The sequence below is a fragment of the Homarus americanus genome, unplaced genomic scaffold, assembly GCF_018991925.1.
Source record: "Homarus americanus isolate GMGI-L3 unplaced genomic scaffold, GMGI_Hamer_2.0 scaffold20465, whole genome shotgun sequence".
Taxonomy (NCBI): domain Eukaryota; kingdom Metazoa; phylum Arthropoda; class Malacostraca; order Decapoda; family Nephropidae; genus Homarus; species Homarus americanus.
Window position 1 is genome coordinate 8,149,587 of NW_024756914.1, and position 25,202 is coordinate 8,174,788.

Consider the following 25,202-nt stretch of genomic DNA (forward strand, 5'->3'; position numbering starts at 1 on the left):
TACCAAGGCAGGAACAAAGATGTCGACCTCTTCCATCACTGAACTTCAGTATGAAGACGACCTCCCCTTATTACTCAAACTGAATGCGACCTACAGGAGATCCTAAACACTTACGCAGATCCGTAGGTATACTTCGGCCTTGTGGTGAATGCACGTAAGACTCTTATTCTCTTTCATCCTGCCCCTGGTTCAGCCCCACCTCCACCATCCATCCAGCTTTACGGTACTACTCTCTTTAATGTTACCCACTTCCAGTACCTGTCCACCACCACGGACATCGATGAACAGATTCAACATCGGATCAGATGTGCATCTCAAGCCTTTGGCAGACTCTGTACCCGTGTTTTCAGCTGTAGGGAGCAGAAATTATCTACAAAATACACGTGAATCGAGCAGTGGTCCTCTCCACCCTTCTGTATGGCAACGAGACATGGGTCACATACAGGAGACCACTCAAGGCACTTGAAAACTTTCACCAGTGTAGTCTACTTTCCATCCTCCGAGTTCGCTGGGAAAACACCAACTGTAGGAGCATCGAGGCTACCATTATCCATGAAGAACTACTTTGGACTTGCCCTGTCACCCGCAGGGATGACAGTAAGCTGCCCAAGCTGCTACTTTACAGTCACCCAACGAAAGGTAAACGTAATGCTGACGGACTTCGGAAAAGGTATAAAGATAGTCTTAAGACAAACCTGAAAAAAGTGACAAATCCACCCCGTCGCCTGGGAAACGATTATTCCACACCGTAACGCTTGGAGGAGCACCACACAAGAAGGTGTCAATACTTTTGAGTTAGCTCGACTGCATACTAAGGCAGACAAGCACCAGTGCCGGAAAGTCGCCGGTGTAGCCCTCCATACGTGCAACATCTGTGGAAGACCCTGCCAGTCCCGTATTGGCCTCTCGAGTCACCTCAACGCTCACCAATGAAGGTGACATCCTTAGTAGCTTATATCATTGTATCAGAGCTGGATGATCATCATACTCGATTCCGAGTGACAGCAAAGTAGTGGTAGCGTTTATGTGTTTGTGTACATATGTATCTGTTTATATATGTGTATGTGAATGTGTGTGAGTTTATGTCTATGTGTGTCTGTTAGTTGTTAGTTCCGGCCACCCTGTCATAAGCGGAAAAAGTCTTGAATGAGTGTAACCATTGACACAGAGCAGGTATTCGTATACCTCAGACTAGGTCTTACGCGAGAGGGAAGACATCGTAACCAGACAGGAGAACAACGACCATATACCTCTACTGTATATATTGACCTAAACTAAAACCAAAAATAGAAAAAACTCATAAGTCGTCAAGTATTGAAATTTAAGAAACATAATTCTCGGAAACAATAAATGAAGTTTGATAAGTTAATTAGGGAAAATATAAACGGGTGAGGTTTATTCTCTCTGTTAAACATCATCTCAGGGATAAAAAAGAATCTACATAGAGTTGCCAGTTTGCGTCTTTTATGTTTGTTGGAGAGAATAAGTTGCATGGTAGAGGAACACGTCGTCTGCTGCAGTCATCTTTTGTGTCTTGTTTGCCTTTCAATGAAGATTTGTTAAGGGTCAAGTCATTTTCAGTTATGTACCGCTGTTTTGTTTCTTACCCGACACGGCTGACGCGGATAAAAAAGGTGGTGTGAAATCGTTGTGTTCGGTTGGGTGGTGAGTGACATACTGTACTGTACATTCAGTACGTGACACTTCACTAAGGTGACTTTTATCAGTTTACGCCATCAAAACAATAATGATCTTAATACTCAATTTAGTCTTTTTATTAGATTAATAGATTAATCTCCTGTTTATGTTGTATTTGACCAAAACCAGTTTTTATGCATAACTACTCAGACTTATTTCTCGTTTATTTTATTTTGAAAGAAACATCAAAAACTGTACTTATTTTTCTCTCTGTGAATCTCTCCGTATTGTCATGAGAAAGTTGTTCACGAAGAGAATTTGTATGTGAGATAGTTAACAATATCTCCCCGACAGGCTGGTGTACTTGGAGGCGACACTGAGGGAGGTACAGCGTAAGGGCACCATCGTTCCCCTGGGTGTCGTACACAGCGCCACCGCCAACACCACCCTCGCTGGCTACTCCTTCCCTGAGGTACACATCTTTGGTCCCGGATAATACTGCATAACTTGTTTACACACACACACACACACACACACACATATATATATATATATATATATATATATATATATATATATATATATATATATATATATATATATATATATATATATATATATATATATATATATATATATATATATATATATATACTGTATGTACAGTATATATATGTAGGTAGTAAGTAGTAGGCAGCAACCAAAAAGGGAGGTACTACTGCCTGGAAAGATATTGGAAGCATAATGTGTTGTCTAATGGTAGATCCTGCTGCCATATGGCATCACGAAAATTGTGACCAAGTCCCAGGTTGCTCATCTGACTTTCTGCCTCATTTACACACAATTGCAGGGTCTCAATTGTTTCTCGTACTATTGACAACACAACATACATATATTGTTCCCACTTTTGAACTTTTTTAAATTTTTGTATTTCATTATTATTATTATTATTATTGCTGTTATTATTATTATCATTTATATTATATTATTTTATTTTTCATTTTGTATTTTGTATTATATATTTTATTTACGATGAATTATATATATATATATATATATATATATATATATATATATATATATATATATATATATATATATATATATATATCTTAATAAAATCACACGGGAAAATGGAAACAACGGAACACCTTAGCTTTCGTCTTTATTCAAGACATCTTCAGAGGCAACTGGATTACATGGACAGAGAGAGGCTTAAATATACAGGGTGAGCTTAAAAACATTTTCATTGTGGATTTACATGAAAATATATATATATATATATATATATATATATATATATATATATATATATATATATATATATATATATATATATATATTATACTGTTTTTTGAGTTTGAAAAAAATGTTATAGTATTAATGATGTAGTTCTGTAGAAATCATGTGATATCTTCAGATTTAGAGAAAAAGTTTTTCATTTTTGCTTAGTAAATTTTAATTTGAAATCTTATGAAAATTCAGTATTTACCCTTTGCAACACCACTAAAATGGCTTATTTAAAAGTAAAGAGTAAATGTATCAGGTTAATTTATTAGGATGAAAATGATCCAGAATAATTAAAGCAAAGATGATCTTGACACATTTTAATTAAATTAATATTCCTTTAGAAAACAAAATCATCAAATACAAAAACCGGTTTTACTACTACGACCGGTGTTGCACACCATAGAACATGTCTTTCTTGCTTCTGTTTCTACTCTCCACCTCCCTGCTGACCACACAGGCTCGGGTCTTGCTTCCCTCCTCTCCTGGCTGTACCGTGACTGCTGGCTTTCGCTCCTTGCTGTACACAGCGCTCTATACTCTGGGTGTCTGAGGGCCAGGCAGGACATGCATGGGGTTGTCAGGAAAGCTCTGGCTTGAACATTGGTGAGGCTGCGAGGTAGAGGGGCTCACTGCCAGCCTGGATGTTATCCAGATCTATGAGATCCAGTGAGGTCTTGGCACCTAGATTGACTTAGAGTCTTCCTGACCTGAAGGAATGGAAGTCACCAACTGATACGTCATGCCCAGATCTGCCAGTCTCATATCCAAGATCTTTTTGACTGCCACTCTTCTCTCCTCCTCATCCTTACTGCAGAGCATTGTCTGCAGAACTTTACTCCAGGATGAGCATACCAGAAGATCTCCTCTGCAGTCTGCTCACAATCTGAACAACCTTCCTTGGCTGACTCTCAGGGAGCTCAAGCTGGAAGAGAACATGCCTCGGACGGCAGGACTTGATGACTTGACCTTGGTGTTGAACCAATTTGGCAAAAATGAACACTCACGATGAATTGGACAATAATAAGTCTCAGGTTGGCAAGCTTCTGGTTCCCTTTCCAGTTTATGATGGCATTAAATTCTGCAGAACCTGAGAGCCGTTGGCAAACCACCTAGAATGTGAGACTGGACCTATCTGCAGGTAACCAAGTCTATCCAAGGCATGACCCCCAGTTTTGATGGCACTGCAAATCATGTAACCATAGTACTGGTCAGTACTCAGGTAAGTCAATGACAGTATGTGCAAGCTCCAACGAGTGGAGGGCCAACTGTGATTTTTCAAAGCTCGGTTTATTTCTAACTCAGTGGCAGAGTCCAGCATCTTGCCAAGAGGACCAGACCATCTGTTGTTTGAAGAGTCTTGCCATCAGCTCTGGATCAGATGTCTGAGTAGCCTTTCGTTGGTGTATGGAGGAGTCTGAGCAATCCAGACCAGCTTCCTCCCAATCTTCAAAACTCCCATCACTGTACTTAGCCCCCCCTTGCCACCCTGTGTTCGTGTTGGTGCTGTCCCCTTCAATGGCCTGCAGGGTCTGATCTCACGTTCTCTCTCTGAGCCAGTTCACAATCAATATACACCCACTATCTCATTGGTTCCTGATGTCATCTTTCTTTACAGTGAAATGCCACAAATACTTCCCTCGTGGTTCACTGCAGCAGGAGTAGTGTTCCTCCTTCACCATGGCGGGGAACAACTTGTCAGAATCTCAACTTTCATGAACACTTTAGTGTCATCCTTCTCCCATCAAAGAACAAACAATTGATTCCATTTTCTCTTATCCTTATCCAAACTCCTCTTCTAGGTTACTGACAAGTTTCTCTGAGCTCTCCTTACTTTGTTATGATCTATCCTGGAACATCAAACCACCCGTCAATCCAGGCAGCTGCTGCTATCTCTGCAGTTCTCTGAGACCAGTGTGGTGTGCATGCTGGCCAGAGCTATGCTCGGGGATATCTTTCTATTTCGAATCTTATGCCTGGAAGGTTTTGGGGATCCCATTATTTTCTGGGTTAGGGACAGTCACCATTCTCCTGGTCAGCACTTGGATCCCAGCCATGGGGAAGTCATTGAAACTCTGAATCAGCTTGACTCCAATCATAGGCCTTTTACCTCACCCTGGGCCTTCTCCAGTCTCTTTTCTCGGCAACTCTTCTCCTCTTCTGTCTCTCTGTGGCCTCCTGTCTCTTGGGCTCCAGGAATATCTTGGCTAAAATCATGAGGCCCTATACTGCCAATCTTCTCTCTATGCTTTGATAAATGCCAGTTCGTCACAGGAATCTTCAGTTCACGGCTTGCAAGCTGGAGATCTTGGGGCCTCAGTTTATAGTCCACGATCGCGCCAGAAACTCAGGACAGAGAACAATTGGGCACTTTAAAATAATTATGTCAAATAACTGAGTCAGTTGCTTGTCAAAAGCTGTCATAACTACCAAGTTTTCCTCTCCCAAGAGAGATATCTCTTGCCTTTTCCCAACTGGCTAGCAGTCTCTCACTAATCTTCTTCTGACTTGACATGACTGGAAGCTTGAACTGGCGTTAGCCAAGGTGTACTGTGCCAAGACAGCTTTGGTCATATCACTGCTTAATGTCTTTGTTTGTGTAAAGTTCTTTGGTTCTTTTTCACTGATTTGCCTGATTAAAACACCCGTATCTCAAAGCATCTCTCAATGTAGGCAACTCCGACTTCAGGAAGACTCTCTCCCCAGACCCAAGATAGTGACTGAGATGGCTGGATTTTTGGTTCCTAAATCTGACACAAGCAGCCATCATAAAATATTATCAACTTATAAATGCATCAGAATCCTGAAACAGAAAAAAATATTTTTAGTTGGGTTGTTAAGAATGAAGTCAAGCTTAATGTTCACTATTTAATTGTAATGCACTAATACAGCTGTACTGAATTTTTCGATAAATTTCCATCAAAATTTACCCCTAGCAAAGGTTGCAAAATATTGAAACTGAAATTATTTTCTGTTTATATACACTAAAATCTACCAAAAAAGTGATGGGCCATTAGTTTAGCTGATCTTCCCTCCTATGACACACCCTAATATATATATATATATGCAAGTAAATCACTGTGGGTACGTGTTCTAATTTATATGCTGATAACCACAAGGAAAAGAAAAGAAAAACACAGAAGTTCCCAAAAAGCTAGCTTTAGGTGTATTCACATCTTCGGGGGTGAGCACAGACTAGAGAAATACAAACCAAAGATTATATATATACAGAGGAGGTGAGACCAGGTCACAATGGTCAGAGGTATTAGGTAATGACCCTACTAATCCAAAAAGTGATGGGCCATTAGTTTTAGCTGATCTTCCCTCCTATGACACACCCGGCCTTCTCACCTGGTTACAAATCTTCTTAATTACAAAATTGTCCAGCTTGTACATGCCGTTATTCAAATTCATGTTGAATGCTTTGGTATGTTTAAAAAGACCGAAGCATTCAACATGATTTAGAAACAAGACTGTAAATTGCCATTCCTAGACTGTCTGATACACAGAATAGGTAACACTTTTAAGTTCAGTATTTATAGAAAACCAACTAATGTGTGTTCGTACATTCATTATTATTCTGCCCACCATAATAAAGTCAAACAATCAGTATTTTCAACAATGTTTTTACGTGCCTTGAGAATTTGCAGTCCAGCTTGGAGAAGGTCGTGCCCGATCGTGCTCCCGTTAGAGACCAAGGAAAATGGCCGCTTTGGATCGTTGTGTCGTGGGGGAGGTGTGGGGAAAGACGACCTCCTTGCCACTCTGTTAAGGCAGCTGGGGCAGTTGAGGAGTGAGTTGACACTCTAAAGGGGAAAATGAAGCCCTCAGGACGGAACAGCTTCAGGTAGGTGTCACCTGGCAGGACACCCTGCGAAGGAGGAGCAGGCGTGGAAGTGGTTGTCTCCAGGGACTGAGGGATGAGCTCAAGGAGAAAGCTGACCAGGGGTGTGGAGTGTAGTAACCCTTACCAGGTGCTGCAGGAAGCTGGCGAGGAAGAGAGAGAAAAGCAGGACAGTATGGATCAAAAAGAGGAGAGGAAAGGGCAGTTGTACAAACCCTGCCCACAAGAGTGAGTCGTAGTAGTTAGTGACAGCCAGGTGAGTTATGGATAGGGCTTTTTTGTGCGAGAAGATAAAACGTAGGACTAAATTGTGCTTTCCTGGGGCTGGGATGAGACATGTAGCCGAGAGGTTAGACAGAAGGGTTTTTGTCAGGGGAGAATTGATCCAGTAGTGTGTCTTATTGGTAAAGGAAACGACATAGGTAAGGTTAGGGTGAGGAACTTTTCAAGAGGCATAGGAGGCGCTGGGAAGATTAGAGATGGGGAGGGATCCCGATAGTATGTGGTGTCTTGCCTAGAAGAGGTTGGTCGTGAATGGCTGTCCGCAGCAGTGCTATAAATTGCCGACTGGAAAAACTGTGTGCAAACAATGGTTGGGCATTCATTTGATAACTGGCAGCGATTCTATAGCAACGACTTCTATACTGTCGCGACGGAGCCACTTGTCTCGTGAGGGTAAAGACGTTGTATCACCATCCTGGAGCGTGAGTATCCTCTCGAAGGGGATTTCGCCAGTAGAGAGGTCAGGGAAGTGGGAGTAAAAACAAGCAGGTCCTGGGAAGTAAAATTAGTTGCTCAGGAGAAAGGGAGTAAAACAGGACCAGGGAAGAGTAGGTTTAAATGTATACTATACAAACAGTGAGGGCAGTTCAAAAGATATCGAAGTCTTTAAACTGCTAAGAAATTATATGGGCACGGAGGGTGGAGAGGGAGACTGCAGTGGAGTGGGTAAACAAAGTGAAAGACTACAGGAAATAGTGTTAGGAATGATGACAAAACTAAATTAGACAGGAGTTTTAAACTAAGCCTTGTTGAGGAGGGACTCAGAACAACGACTAGCAAATGTATTCTCTGTAGACAGTAGAAGTATGAGAAACAAAATATATGGATGATATTGGGGCCTTGGTATGTACCAAGAAAAAATCGATATAATTGCATTCACTGAAACATGGATCAACCTAGACACCGCAGTGAGGTTACCAGTCGAATACCAATTCTTGAGATTTCGACTGTTCCATGCCGATAGGCAGACCAGGAGAAAAGGCGGAGTAACAATCTATGTTGAGGATAATCTGAAATGTAAAATAAATAGGAAATAAAAACTGAGGAGAATACCAGAAACAATTTGGATAGAATTAAGCGGCGGTCGGGGAAAAATTAATCACAGGAGTAATATACAGACCCCCAATCTTGATAGCGTCAATGAGCGACATCTGGGATGAAATGCGCAGGGCACCATACACAACAAAGTCTGTATATTGAGCGACTTTAACCTTGGCCAAATAATTTTATGGACTGACCTTCACGGGTAACTCTCAGAATCAGAGGATTTTCTCGAAGACGATCCAGGACTGTTTCCTAAGTCAGCATATAACCGAACCCACTGGGTAATAATATACTGGACTTAGTTCTGTCGAACAGAGAAACCTAATTAGCAATGTCGAGGTGAGGAACGAACTTGCAAACAGCGATCCTGAGAAATTCGATTCCAGTTAGATTTTCAAGAGGCAGGCGTAAAGGAAAGGAATTCACTAAAGTACCAGATTTCCAGAAGAACTAGCTGACAGTTTAAAGAGAATGACCGAAAGCTGAGAGAGGGAGGTGTTGGCAACAGCTGTAGACCTGACAGATGACACCGACCTGATAACGAGATCTGTGAGATTGCCGGAGTTCCACGACAATTTTTATAGTGAGTTACTTAATGCACAAAGGCAGAACATACCATGCCAAAAACTCAGATCGAACAACAATGACCTAAATGGATAAATAATTATTATTTAAAGAACATCATTGGCCAAAAGGAGAGGCTATAGGTAGAAGGATAAATCGTGGCGAAATTCACCTCTGGGACTATTATAGAATTGTTAGCTGAGTAGGGTTAAAACAGAGATAAGGAAAGCAAAAGAGAATAATGAGGTAGGATAGCAAGGGGAGGCGAAGACAAACCCCAAAGTTCTACCAAATGTATCAAACTAAAACACGAGATAAGATTGCACCAATACGTTCAGATACCGGCGAGCTAACTGATAACGACGGAGAAATGAGCAATAATCTGAATAAATTTTTTTCAGCAGTTTTCACCACCGAAAATTTAAACATGATACCCGAGGCACCGACTCTGTTCAGAGATAGTGAAGAAAACAAATTAAGCGAGATAGTAGTGACTAGTAACGATGTTAATAAGCAAATAGACAAACTGAAGCCTAATAAGTCACCTGGTCCCGATGAGATATTTGCCAGAGTATTAAAGGAATGTAAGGAAGAGCTTAGTATGCCCTTAGCAAAGTTGTTTAACATGTCCTTAAAACAGGTGTAGTACCAGAATCCTGGAGGATAGTGAATGTAATACCGATTTTCAAGAAGGGGGATAGATCACTATCCTCTAACTACCGCCCAATCAGTCTAACATCAATAGTAGGCAAATTACTGGAAGCAATCATCTCAAACTCTATTCGAAATCACCTGGAGAAGCACAGATTGATCAATGATTCCCAACATGGCTTCACAAGCGGACGCTCTTGCCTAACTAATCTATTAACATTCTTTTCATCAGTTTTCGAATCGGTGGACGAGGGGCACAATTATGATGTGGTATATCTCGACTTTAGCAAAGCCTTCGACAGAGTCCCCACGAAAGACTAATTAGAAAGGTAGAAGCACATGGCATCAAAGGTGACATCCTTAAATGGATTAGGGCGTGGTTACAGGACAGGAAACAGCGAGTGAGCATTAACGGCACTAAGTCCCATTGGAGCAACGTCACAAGTGGTGTTCCCCAAGGCTCAGTACTTGGACCATTATTATTTATTATATACATAAACGACATAGATATCGGCATAGACAGCAACATAAGTAAATTTGCTGATGACACTAAAATAGGACGTGTTATCAAATCTGACGAGGACTCGACAAAACTACAGGAAGATCTAAACAAATTTTTCGAATGGTCTGAAAAATGGCAGATGAAATTCAACGTCGACAAATGTAAAGTACTCAGTATAGGAGATGTAAACAGGGAAACCAGATACCAGATGAACAACGATGCCATAGAGAAATCCGACTGCGAGAGAGATTTAGGAGTAATGATAAGTAGGAACCTTAAGCCAAGTAAACAATGTGTTTTTGCTCGTAACAAGGCTAATAAAGTACTTGGGTTCATACAAAGAAGTGTTAGTTACAAGACTAGCGAGGTCATCCTAAAACTGTATCTTGCTCTTGTGAGACCACACCTGGATTACGCAGTTTAGTTCTGGTCACCGTATTACAGAATGGATATAGAATCCTTGGAAAGAATTCAGAGGAGAATGACAAGACTAATCCCGGGCATTAGGAACCTTGAGTATAGAGACAGGTTAAAGCATCTTAATTTGCACTCCCTTGAGAGACGTAGAGCGACGGGCATCCTGATAGAGGTGTATAAGTGGAAGGCAGGGCTAAACAAAGGGGACATTACAAAGGTACTCAAACTATCCAACCAGGAGCGAACTCGTAACAATGGTTTTAAATTAGACAAATTTAGATTTAGGCGTGAAATAGGTAAACACTGGTTTGGAAACAGAGTAGTGGATGAATGGAACACGTTACCAAATATCATCATTAACTCGAATACGCTGAATTGCTTCAAACATAGGTTGGATGCTCATATGAGCAATAGGGGTTGGGTGTAAACGGGACTGCCCAGTATGGGCCAATAGGTCCGCTGCAGTTTCCTCCATAAATGGATTCAAGTCAGACTGGGGTGCGGTCAAAAGCGGAGTTCCCCAGGGATCTGTATTAGGCCCCCTGCTGTTTGTTATATTCATTAATGATCTTGATTTAGATATAACTCGTAGGATTTGTAAATTTGCAGATGATACCAAAATGGGGAGAGTGATAAATTCAGACAGTGACTTTGAACACCTTCAAAGAGATCTAGATACCTTACATGAGTGGTCAGTAGACTGGCAAATGAATTTTAATACTGATAAATGCAAGGTACTACAGATAGGGAAGACGAATACAAACGTTAAGTATAAACTAGGTAACACGGAAATAGAAAACTCAGATTGTGAAAAAGATCTAGGTGTATTTGTTAGCAACAACTTGAAACCTAGAAAACAATGTATTAGCGTTCGCAGCAAGGCAAACAGGATTCTTGGGTTCATATCTAGGTCTGTGAGTAACAGAACTGCTGACGTTATCTTAAAACTTTACCTAGCATTAGTGAGGCCACACATGGATTATGCGGTTCAATTCTGGTGTCCTTATTATAGAATGGACATAGATTCTTTGGAGAGAGTACAAAGAAGAATGACAAAAATGATCCATAATATTAGAAACCTTCCATATGAAGAAAGACTGAAAAGCTTAGGCTTGCATTCATTAGAGAGGCGTAGAGTTAGGGGAGATATGATAGAGGTGTTCAAGTGGGTAAGTGGGATTAACAAGGGTAAAATGGAAGATGTTCTGAAGCTCAGTAATAACGAAATAACTAGAACAAATGGCTTTAAATTAGATAAATTCCGATTCAGAAAGGATATAGGCAAGCACTGGTTTGGTAATAGAGTTGTGGATTTGTGGAATAGGCTACCGAGTGCTATAGTAGGATCGGGGACGCTAGGGAGCTTCAAGACGAAGTTGGATAGGCACATGGAAGTGCTGGGATGGGTGTGAAAGGGATCTGCCCTGTATGGGCCAGTCGGCCTCCTGCAGTATCCCACTTTCTTATGTTCTTATGTTCTTATATAATATTGGCTCAAACCTTAAATACCCTAGATCTTTCATAGACAAATGTCTAAACATTACTAAGAAAACTTTTTATAGAACTGATCCCAAGCCCACCCATGACCATAAGAATATCTTAATATTACCATTTCACAAAAATTTCTCACACATTCCTTCACAACTAAAAACCTGGAACGTCAATGTGGCATTTAAAAACTCATGCACTGTTAAACAAATGTTAATCAAGAACTCCCCCAACAACACAATTGGTTGCATTTATAAAGTTCCTTGCAAGGAATGTAATATGTTTTACTTAGGCCAGACAGGTAAAGATCTTGCAACTAGAATTAAACAACACAAATACAGTGTTAGGACAGGCCAGGAATCCAATGCTCTGTTTGTTCATTTGAGGGATAACAAGCATTGCATTGACTGGGATAATGCCTCCTCAATATTACCATGTAATTCAATTGATAGTAGGAACATCATAGAATCTAGTCTTATTAAGCATACCGAAGCATTCAACATTAATTTGAGTAACGGCATGTACAAGCTGGACAATTTTGTAATTAAGAAGATTTGTAACCAGGTGAGAAGGCCGGGTCACCTGACCATCTGACCTGACCACCAACCGTTGTGTGCTATTTAAAGATTAGTAGGGTCATTACCTAATACCTGACCATTGTGGACCTGGTCTCACCCTCCTCTGTATATATACACCTTGATTTGTATTTCTCTCTCTAGTCTGTACTCACCCCTGAAGATGTGAATTACACGAAAGCGCTTGGGAACTTCGTGTTTTCTTCTTTCCTTGTGGTTATCAGCATATACCTAGATCACGCGCACCTACAGTGATTTACTTGTATATATATATATATATATATATATATATATATATATATATATATATATATATATATATATATATATATATATATATATATATATATATATATATATATATATATATAAATATATGTGTGTGTGTGTATATATGTATGTGTATACTGTATGTATGTATAAATAAATAATACAAATAATAAATAATAAAATAAATAAATATTGAAGTGATAACCTTGGTAACATTATGAGTTGTACTTATTACTACCATGCTATTGTACTATTCCAGATGATACTAAATGTTACATAATACTTCCTTGAGATAAATGTATAGTATATATCAGGTGCCTAAAAGAGAGCTCAGGTTCTCAACTGGCTCAGCCATGTTAATATTGTTATTATTGTCCACTCTGTATCTGTATTTTTTCTGGCTAAATAAAATGTTTCTATTCAATCCAATTCAAGCATAGAGTGGTCGAAGAAATGGCGGTTTTGATTCATTGTCACGAAGTGGAAGAGGAAGCACCTGGGTTGTTCCAACGGTATGGAGGCGTATCGCATGTCCCAACGGGACGAAGAAACCGCATTAACAGAGACCGAATGTGACAATGACATGGGTGTGTGTGTGTTGCCAATGAAGTGAAGTTCTTGGGCCATTGTAAGGTGGTGAATCAAGCATCTAGTAGTAGTTCTTAAAAGAAGGTCGTCACGATCTTCAAACGTGAGGTGCTTCCCCGTCTGGAGTAATTTTTGGTCGTTGAGATAATACAGACTGTCTGTTGATTTTAAATGTCCAAAGGAAGGCCACCAGATTTGTGCCTGCACTACGGCACCTAAGTTATCCAGAGAATAGAACGCCTTCAACTGCCTAGCGTACACTGCAAACGGGCAAGGGGTGACCTAATTGAAGTTTATAAATATATCAGAGGGCGCTACTCAGTTGAGTGTCCATACCTGGAGCTGGCGGACGTCCGCCCCACAAAGGGTCACAGCTCAAGGTTGAAGAAGCCTCAAGTCCAGAAAACTGTGAGGGCAAACTTTTTCGGAGTGAGAATTGTGAACTCTTGGAACTACCTGCCAAAGAGCGTTGTGACGGCACCGAGTGCGAGTTCTTTCAAGACCGGACTTGACTAACACTGGAAGAGGTTTAGATACATCGAGGGGGCCAGTTCAAGCCCAGTACTTGCCAACAGTGCGCAACAGAGGTGACCGACCGCCCAAGCGGCTAAGAGGATAAAAGTTAGTAAAAAAGTCCACCCCCTCCCATTGAAAAACCACTGAAGCTCTCTTCGAGAACACGTAATCGACTCCACACTTTAATCTGGAAATGTACAATCCAGTTTAGGGTAACCAAGTCTAGGGAAAGACATCCCGTTCGACTTGCAATTTATTACTCATGCAACCAGAAACATCCCAGTCCCTGTCCAAGAAACTCAAACTCGAGACCAATCAGTTCTGGCCAGAAACTATCAGGCTACCCAGCGTTCAGTCAATCAATCTTGAGAGCAGTCAGTCTTCAGAGTTACTCAGTCCAAGGACACTTAATACTAGGAATACACTCGGTCCTTCGGCAGAGGCGTCCAATAGCGAGAAATAATTTACGATTGATCAGACCACAACTTCTTACAGCCAGAATCTGAACCAGTTCTAAAGGTTGTAGTAAATTTGTCCTCTTTCCTTGTCTTTTAATTTCATGTAGCATCGTACCATTTCAAAATTTATTATATTTTAGTCCCTTGTTGGCAACAACTGGTCAGTTGTTTTTCTTGCGTTTTGATCCTAAATCATTTCAATTACACGTGTTTTTCATGATACTGCTTATCTCGGTCAAAAAATATTGATGACAAGAACGAAGTAGGTAACAAACTACTGAAGAGGATAAGTACTGCCACTCGTTAATAGTCAAAGAGATGCCTTAGTTACCCCATTGCTTTTTTTTTTTGCATTTTTTATACCTTTTTTTTATGAATGTCGCTTCTTTGGCTCGGTCAACGGCGGCACGGAAAATTTAATGCTAACAGACGGCAGTTAGGCTTCTTAGTCTATCCTCCCCCTGCCTTGGATTGGTTGTTTACAACGCCGAGGAAGAAGTTAACTACTTAACTTTGATATTGTAATTTTCTCAATTATTTAACGGTCTTTGCTACATTCTATGGCGTCTTCATTTGTTAAGGCTATTTATGTAGGAGAGATTGAGGCACAGTCTTCTAATTACCATGTTTATTTCCTGCTCCCTTTACAGTGAGTCTCCATATAAATCCACCTCCCTACAGTGAGTCTCCACATTAATCCACCTCCCTACAGTGAGTCTCCACATTAATCCACCTCCCTACAGTGAGTCTCCACATTAATCAACCTCCCTACAGTGAGTCTCCACATTAATCCACCTCCCTACAGTGAGTCTCCACATTAATCCACCTCCCTACAGTGAGTCTCCACATTAATCCCTACAGTGAGTCTCCACATTAATCCACCTCCCTACAGTGAGTCTCCACCTCCCTACAGTGAGTCTCCATATAAATCCACCCCTACAGTGAGTCTCCATCCATTAATCCACCTCCCTACAGTGAGTCTCCATATAAATCCACCTCTACAGTCTCATTAATCCACCTCCCTACAGTGAGTCTCCACATTAATCCACCTCCCTACAGTGAGTCTCCACATTAATCCACCTCCCTACAGTGAGTCTCCACATTAATCAACCTCCCTACAGTGAGTCTCCACATTAATCCACCTCCCTACAGTGAGTCTCCACATTAATCCACCTCCCTACAGTGAGTCTCCACATTAATCCACCTCCCTACAGTGAGTCTCCATATAAATCCACCTCCCTACAGTGAGTCTCCACATTAATCCACCTCCCTACAGTGAGTCTCCACATTAATCCACCTCCCTACAGTGAGTCTCCACATTAATCCACCTCCCTACAGTGAGTCTCCACATTAATCCACCTCCCTACAGTGAGTCTCCATATAAATCCACCTCCCTACAGTGAGTCTCCACATTAATCCACCTCCCTACAGTGAGTCTCCACATTAATCCACCTCCCTACAGTGAGTCTCCACATTAATCCACCTCCCTACGGTGAGTCTCCACATTAATCAACCTCCCTACAGTGAGTCTCCATATTAATCAACCTCCCTACAGTGAGTCTCCATATAAATCCACCTCCCTACGGTGAGTCTCCACATTAATCAACCTCCCTACAGTGAGTCTCCACATTAATCAACCTCCCTACAGTGAGTCTCCACATTAATCCACCTCCCTACAGTGAGTCTCCATATAAATCCACCTCCCTACGGTGAGTCTCCACATTAATCAACCTCCCTACAGTGAGTCTCCATATAAATCCACCTCCCTACAGTGAGTCTCCATATAAATCCACCTCCCTACGGTGAGTCTCCACATTAATCAACCTCCCTACAGTGAGTCTCCACATTAATCCACCTCCCTACAGTGAGTCTCCATATATATCCACCTCCCTACAGTGAGTCTCCACATTAATCCACCTCCCTACAGTGAGTTTACATATAAACAATCAACATTCAACGTAAATAAATACAGTTGTTGCTGTAATAATATAAATTATTCCTTTATACAATTATTGTACAGTAATATACAACACTATCCCTCCTTTTAAAAACAAAAAATTTCAGAAACTTAATCAAATGGAAACATATCCTAAGAAAAATATAAACTGAACTATCTTCTAATAAGGAATGTTATAAAAATAAAGCACAGCAATATAGGAAACTACAGTAATTGTAGTAAGTTACAATATAGTACTGTATATTATAAGTAGTAGACACTAACATAAAGTAATAATATTCAAGTTGTATAGTAATTTAGGTAACTAGGAGGTTTTCTTTGCCGTTCTGGATATTTACTGGAAGCAACTAGTCGCTCATTGGGAGAAGGTACAGTTTTATTAGGAGAACTTTAAAATTGCCCCAAAACCTCTGAAACTGTAGGACTTGCCTTTTCTTTTTCACTTGAGGCTCTACTTCATTCATTATAGGATACATATCTGTAAGCACATTAGGAATAGTTTTTGAATATGAATTATTGGTTTCATCATTTGAATTTTCATCTACCGGCACTAAAGCCTCCTCAGAGACTATTTCCTCATTTACTCTTTGAGGACACTTCAGCAATTGGTCTATGTGTCTTTTCTCTACATAGCCATGATGAACTTTCACTAAGCAATGTCTTTCTCCAAGCACTTTCTCCACTTTATCTTGCACCAATTTTTCTTTTCCTCGATAATTTCTCATTAGCACTGAATCACCCATTTTCAAAACACGACAGCCACGTGAAACAGTTCGGTTCGCCATGGACTCTTGTTCTACTTTCTTCGTAAAAGATGGAAATATTAAATCCAAACGAGTGCGCAGTTTCCTTCCCATCAGCAGCACAGATGGGGCGATTCCCGTTGTAGAATGTGGAGTGATGCGATAGGAAAGCAGGTATCGTTGTAGGACAGTCTCAGCATCTTGCTTTAGTACTTCAGCTTGACGTAAAGCTGACTTAAGTACTTGAACTACTCTTTCTGCTTGACCATTCGTAGAAGGTTTATGTACTGAGGATGTACGATGCAAAATACCGGTTGTTAAGCAGAACTCCGCAAACTCTTTTTTAGTGAATTGCGGGTCATTAACTGTGACCAGAATCTCAGGTAATCCGTGTCTACTGAAAACCTCACGGAGAACCTTACCGTAGCCTCGGCTGTAGTACTCTTCATTTGAACTACTTCAGGATACTTACTGTCAGCGTCGACAAGTACAAAGTACACCTTTCCCTAGACTGGACCTGCAAAATCAGCATGAAATCTTGACCAAGGTTTGGATGGAAAAGTCCACGGATGAATTTGTGCAGTAGGTGGATCTGCCCTCATGGATTGACATACTTGACATGAAGAAACAACTCCTTCAATTTGCTTGTCCAGATTGGGCCACCATATATTGGACCTTGCCACTGCCTTCATTTTTGTCATGCCTCGGTGTGTCTCGTGTAGTTCTCGAAGTATGTCCCCTTGCAGTGCCTTGGGAATTATGTAACGAAGTCCCCATAGAACACACCCTCATTCAATGCTGAGTTCATCTCGACGCTGTAGGAAAGGTTGTAAACTTGGATAACACTCATCAGTAGGTGGCCATCCACACTGAGCATATTTTAGATCTTTGGGTAATATTAGATCTACTGTAGTTTTCTTCTCACATTTGTGAGGATGTGTGTTTCAAAGAAGTAGCAATTTACAACCTCACTGTCACAGTTCACTTTTGTAGCCTGTAAAGCCCCGTCCACACGATCGAACAGTGCCCGGCGGACTTTGCCCGTTTACCGGGCAAAGCCTGTGTGTCGTCGTACACACGGAGGTGCTGGTTGGCAGTAGTCACACTCTGCCGCTGGTAGCTAGTAGGTGGTCGGCAGTAGCTGCTGCGGTACGATCACCCTGGTGTGCCGCAGGACAGTTAAATCGAAGACTATAGCACTGTGTATAATAATTGCTACAGTGTGCAAAAAGAAGAGAAACAGAAAAGGGAATGGTGCAAGGAATGGTTATCTCAACGAAAAGTTAAGGGAAGTCATGCCACGATTTTACGTGAACTGCAAGGTGAACATGAGAAAGACTTCACTAACTACATGAGAATGGACCCCAACACCTTCTATAGACTTCTCGCTAAATTGGAACCATACATAAAAAAACAAGATACCATTATGAGGCAGAGCATATCTCCAGAGGCTCGTCTCGAGGCTACGCTCATATTTCTTTCAACTGGGTGCTCCTACACGTCGCTTCAGTATACAACGAGGATATCAAAACGAAGTTTGTCTACCATAATACCTGCAACTTGTCAAGCCATATATGAAGTACTCAAGGAGGATTACTTGGTAACACATGTCTTATTATGTGATATAGTAGGCTTAGTAGGGTTCCGGTTTTTATCGATTATTAATGAAAATAACATTGTTTTAGTAAAAGGGGATAACCCTCCATACACATGATACATGATGGACCTGTTTAGGACACAAGGTTGCTTCCAAAACGCTACAGACAACTTATTATACACTGTATTTAATATAATTACATACTCCCTAGCGTATGTAGTCTTAAATTAAATATCTGAAGACACACTCCAAACAATAAAGACATGTAAACCAAACCAGCATGCATATTCGTCAATAAAAATAAAATACTAGAGTATGTTTTAACAACAGTTATCACTGTTTGCCACTAATGACGCATCGATAGTTATAATAAGTACGCGTATCCAACACCCTCATTCAATAAATGACCCTTACATAATAGTCGTTGAGGAGGAAAGCCTACCTAGTTTCCCCAGATAAAGGATCTCATAAATAAGTTTCTGAGCATGTATTTTATTTTCACCGCTCATCTGTCGAAGATCGTTAGCAACAACCTGACCAAAATCACTGTCTGCAGCATTTATAATATTTTCGGAGGAAGATAATGACTGCAGGTAGTGGAGGGCCTCTTTCAGGATATTATCAGCATCGTCAGAAACCCTTTTGGTCGGTCGTTTACTTGTTGACGGTATGGGTGAGGGTTCACGAGTATTCGATTCTGCAGCAGAACGAGAGACAGTCGGCGTAGCCATACGAGAGACGGTGGGCGTGGCCGAACCAGTGACAGTGGCTGGTGGATTATCATCAAGTCCCAGCAGTAGCGGATCGTTGAATATCTATAAATAAAAACAAATATACACAAGCCCTTTGTTAATAGTGACACACAAAATATATACAAACATATTACGTACAATACAGAGAGAGAGAGAGAGAGAGAGAGAGAGAGAGAGAGAGAGAGAGAACGCTTGCATACGTACCTCGTGATCAGAATGTACCTCAGACATATCTTCTGTAGTGTGAGTATCCAGGTTTGACACAGATTGTCGAATTGTGTCACCATCAATGAGGATATGCAGTGCATCAAAGCACCATAATGTGGGAATATAAATGTCCTCAGTTCCAGCTCCATTCTTTTTTGATTTATGAATCTTTCTTAGTTCCCGTCTATGCTGATTTCGAAGTGATTCAATTTTTCTCTTCACATCACTTGTGGTAACTGTAGTCCCGCTTCTATTCATGTCCTCTGTAATCTGTCTCAGTGCCGCTGCACGTTTGTCCCTATCCCTGTACATGTCCACTTTGACATTCTATAGACAAGGGTGCTGACGATAGAGTTCAATCAACACCATGGTCTCTTCTCTAGACCAATGAATGTTTCCTTGGTCTGTGGCGGACGGAGGAACAGACATTTTCCAGTGGTGACTTGTGGCGAGACTGAAATACTGGCAGCCAGGGTTCCAAGGTTAACTTCGTTTGTCTGGCAGGGTCGTCCATCCATACCCGGCAGCAAACGGTCAAACCACCAGGCAAACGGCCTTATCTGGTGATTTCGCTCGACCACAGGCACGGGCACTCCGTTGGTTTGCCCATCAATTTTGCCTGAACAACGAGCATTAAGCGAGTGCCCGTCGGGCAGTGCTGGATCGTGTGGACAGGGCTTAAAGGCCTGGGACTTAGGGATAGAAATCCCTTACCAGACTAATCAGGATCTTAATAAAGGAAAGTCAAGGACCATGGTTTTCTGAGGAATAACAAACAATCGTTTGAGATTGACATCTCTTTACTATAAAAAAATATAACAAAACTTACACAACTCAACAAAACATCAAATAACAATTACGGGAGTCAAACAATTAATGCAGTCAACAGTTAATGAAGTCAAACAATTAATGGAAGCAAACAATTGATAGAATCAAACAAAAGGGAGTCAGCAATTAAAGGAATCAAACGGCAAAAGAATCAAACAATGAACAGATATTTCCTACGGCAGTGATCCTGGGGGTGGTCCAGACAAGCTTCCTCACTGAGCGACAGCGCCCATGTCCTGATACAGCAGACGAAACACCGGGGCACAGACGTGGAGAGGAGCTGGCGGCCGTGGCGGCTGCGGTAGTGGTAGGTGTCCAGAGATTAACAGACGAATTGTGAAGGTCTGGAAAAACAGCCCACAAGTCCAGGACCTATGTTGAGATTACAGCCAGAATTTGATGAACAGCGAGGTAGATAGATAGTGACTGTATGACGGCTGGGGTGAATCTGCCGGCGATACAGGTAGAAGCGCCGTTTTCACCTCTGTCCAACCCCCCCAAGTGTTGGTCGCACCAGCAAACAAGCGAGAAAGCAGCGGTAACGAGCAGGAAGATCCTTTCCGCCCTTACATAGCCAGAGGGACTCTTGACTTGCTATCTGCATCGACATGAGCAGCAGTGTTCCTGTATTCTATCTTGTAATTGTATGAAGTCGACTGAAGTGCCCATCTTTGCAGTTTGGCAGATGCATGTGGTGGAACAGGTTTCTCTGGGCTGAACAAGGAAACCAATGGGCGGTAATCTGTAATCAACATGAACGGTCTGAATTTCTGAACACCATATACAATGCTTAGGGCTTCTTCATCTAACTGAGAATAGTTTTCTGAGCACCTGTTAATGTACACGAGGCAAAGGCAAATGATCGGTAACACCCATCAATAACATGTGACAATACAGCACTATATGAAGAAGCATCACATGAAAGAAACAATGGTAAAGAGTCATCATAGTGTAGCAGTAACATTTTTGCCTTAGAGTAAGCTTCATCCTCTACTTTGGTCCAAACCCATTGAACACCCTTCTTTAGCAATCTATTCAGGGAAGCAAGTACTGTGGAGTGATTCTTCAGAAATCTTGAATAAAACATTATCAGGCCTAGGAAGGGTTTTAAGGCTGTTACGTCTTTAGGGGGTGAAGCTTGACTTATTGCAAGGAGTTTATCTTGTGTGGGATGAAGGCCCTCGCCATCTATTCTATGACCAAGATATGTGACAAATTTTTTCTCAAATTTGCATTTGTTCTTATTTAATCTGAAACCTGACTCTTGCAACCTTTGCAGAACTTTTCACAATGTATCTAGGTGATCCTTCTTGTCTTTTCCTGCAATGAGGATATCATCTAAGTAACATATAACCTGAAGCAGACCACCATCAGTCAATGGAATGGTAAGCTTAAAGAACTCTGTGGACTAAACAATAAGACACACCCCCTCCCCTTCCTTAGCCATCTCACTAATGTTGACGCAGCTGAGCAATCAAATATCCATTTCGCTACTATATGCCAGACGCTCCCCCGGCTTGGCACAACCACTCTCCCTGCTTACCTACCAGCCCCCCTTCCCACTGACTTAGTAGAAGAATTTGTAGTAGCAAAACGTCTGGACAAACTAAAGTTAAAACGCTCTACCACCCCCATTGACTTACCAATGAAACTCTTCAAGGAGTTCTCCCCGGAGCTTGCTAAACCCCTATGCTCCATCATCAATGCTTCTCTCAGTCAAGCCAGATGCCCAGCTGACTGGAAGACCTCTTATGTATCACCAGTGCCCAAGTCAACCAGCCCACAATCCTTAAATCAGCTACGACCTATTGCAATCACCCCAATACCCAGCCTAATCTGCGAAAGTTTTGTGTTTGACTGGGCTTATGCTGATATTGCAGGAGTCGTAGACCCTCAGCAATTTGGCAATATGAAAACTTCCTTCACCACTCACTATCTTGTCAGCTTTCTCGATTACATATACCGCCTTCTCGAGAAACGAAAAACGTCTGTAGCTGTCGCCTTCATTGATTTCACTAAAGCATTCGACCTAGTCGACCACAATTTAATCATCAACAAAGCTATTGACCTCGGGCTTCGGAGAAGTCTTATACCATGGCTTACAGATTTCCTCAGTGACCGACGCCAAGCTGTACGCTTCCGAGGGGCTGTCTCCACCTTTCAGTCACTCACCTGTGGCGTCCCTCAAGGCACCAAGAAGGGACCACTCTACTTCCTTATGCTTATCAATGATGCCCTAAGAGAAACCCCTGCTCGCTGGAAATATGTCGACGACTCCACTATTGGGATCAGCGTCAACAATTCTGCTCCCGACTATACCGCCCTTCAGGATTTATTGAACAGTCTCCAAAACTGGGCCACCAACAACCACGTCACCATCAACCACACCAAGACCATGGTTATACACATCAACCTCTCCTCCGACATTGTCCCACCCCCTTCCATTACTTTAGGTCCCAACACACTCCAGGTTGTAGATTCCACTAAGCTCTTCGGTGTCACCATAGACAACAAACTAAATTGGAGACCACACGTCAGTGAAGTTGTCAAGTCCTCCAGTTTCCGTCTCCACCTCCTCCGCCGACTCAAGTGTTTACTCAACATTCATACTTCCCAAGCTCACCCATGCCTCCCCCACCTGGTCTTCCTCCTTAAATGCCACACAACGTAAACACCTAGAAAAAGTGCAAAAGAGGGCATGCGAGATTATTCTCTCCCCTTCCTATTCCACATATCAAGAAGCGCTCAACACACTGACCCTTTTGACTCTCACTGACCATCACCACGACCTCATCTGCAAATTTGGTAAGAGGCTTCTGCACCATCCTCGACACCGGCTCCTACTACCACCTGAGATCCCTAGCCCGAGAATTGCTGTTCAACACCACAACCGCATCCAGCCCATACGTGCACGAACTGATCGCTATAAGAACAGCCCAGTCCCAACCATTGTAAAAATTATCAATAACTTGTAATAAACCAGTGTATTCACTCCCAGTAAATCCTACTTCTAGCACTGTCACTATGTTGAAATGCCCTGTAGTTTGAGCTTTTCTCCATCTAGTTATTATATATCTTATTTGTGTCGCTTATGTTACTTGTATATTATTTGTAAATCGAAACCCATTCCCCAATTATGTAACTGTATATTTTCAGCCTTCTGGCTGCTATGCTCTTTCAAAAAACCGTTAATTATTATTATTATTATTATTATTATAACCTTTGGAATGTCAGAAAGCATATTATCCATTATTCTCGGAGAAATAACAGGGCCAGAGTGAATACCAAAAGGCAATCACTTAAACACAAAAAGTCCAATGTGAGTATTGATAGTGAGATACTTACTTGATTCAATCGCAATAGGAATTTGGTGGCATGCTTGTGACATGTCCAGCACACTAAACAGAGCAATTTCTCAAAACTAAATGTAAATCTTCAACCTTTGGAATAGGGTTCATTACTACATCAGCACATTTGTTGAAAGTCACACTAAAATCACCACACACTCGGACTTTATCTGAATCTCTTTTATTCACAGACAATGGGAGCAGCACCAACTGGAGCACATGAAACTCTCTCAATTACTCCATCACTTTCCATTTTCAGTAACTCATTTTGTACTCTGGACTGAAAGGCATACGGAACGGGTCTAGCTTTGTGAAATTTTGAATTTTCTGAAACGGAGTTCAACTTCTGGACCATTATAACATCCTAGCTCATCTTTAAACAATTCACTGTAGTTTTCCAGGATAGTGGAAACATCTGGAACATTTTTAGAGGCATGAAGATGATTTACAAAAACACATCTTTCCAATCAGGAACCAGTTTGAATAACCAGTTCCTTCCTAGCAAAGCACATGAACCTTTTGGAGCAATTACTAGTGGAAGTTTAAACTGCTTCCCCTTGTAATCAATTTTCACTTTTATTTCACCTAATGGTTTAACATTCGACATGCGCATCGTGCAACGTCAACAAAAGCTGTGAGTGAGCTCTCCCTACAATTCCCAATTCTGATGAATTTAGTGAGACGACTACCTCCAGTCTGTTCAGAGAACTACAGTGGGGCCCAGTTGCCAGCACAGTGTCGCTTGTTAAATTTATAGTTGCTGGACTTAGACAATATTTTGGATAAAATATCTGGACTTTCTGCCTGGACCCTCTAGTCGGTTATTTTTGCATCTGCGCTTGCGCAGTGCGAAGAGCGTGACGTCGTTGCCTCTCCATCTCACCTGTGATCGAACACAAGCATTGCACCATGCCTGGGAAGAGTGGTGGGCAAAAACCTGTGAAGGCTTTGGCTAAAGAAGGAAAATTGCTCTACTACTGAACGGCTTAGAAGACGACCTGCGGCTTTCAAGTAGCGAATTGGAAGCAGACGATCCGCGGCCAACAACAATAGAGGTGATAGACAGTTTTCAAGAGGTGATTAGTAAGAAAGAAAAGAGGAGGCGAGAGTCAGCAAAGAAAAGTGAAGGAAGTGATAGTGATGAGATCATGAATGATAGGACGACACACACAAAAGTAAACAGAAAGAATTCAACTGGGAATAAAACACAGCAGGTCTTGACTGAATCCAACACCCTTCAAGAGTCAGACCCCAGTGATTATGACAGTGACGGTAATGTTTCTATGGGAAACACTAACTGGAGTGGAAACACCAATGCCATGGACCCTATCACCCTGCCCTCTGCCAAACAAACAAGCTGAATCTACACTTTCCCAAGGACTCGTTGAAATCCGTCGTAGAACGGTCTAATTGGATGATGAAGTACTGCAGACAGCACGGCCCCAACATTCAATTCCGACAAGGTAAGAACCAGAACTTGAGCAAGTGCCAGACTCCTGAAGTCTATGAAACCCTTAGTACTGTTGGCTTTGACCGGGTTGTCCTAGTGCCCCTCCCCCCAGTAGACGCTGATGAATGTTGCCACACATCCTAGTGAAACGATTACCCCTATACGCTGACATCGAAGATGGGCATGACTTTAATTCT

General features: G+C 41.6%; 1 protein-coding gene across 2 annotated transcripts in view; it reads left to right on the forward strand.

Moving 5' to 3' along the window:
• Positions 1-2,162, forward strand: part of LOC121857091 (cytochrome P450 2L1-like) — a 45,080-nt gene extending 42,918 nt beyond the window's left edge. For both annotated transcript variants that reach the window (XM_042352952.1, XM_042352953.1), the window contains exon 9: positions 1,993-2,162. In XM_042352952.1, the coding sequence (XP_042208886.1) occupies positions 1,993-2,134 (142 nt within the window). In that variant the 3' untranslated portion in view covers positions 2,135-2,162. The remainder of the gene's footprint in view (positions 1-1,992) is intronic.
• Positions 2,163-25,202: the final 23,040 nt, after the last annotated feature.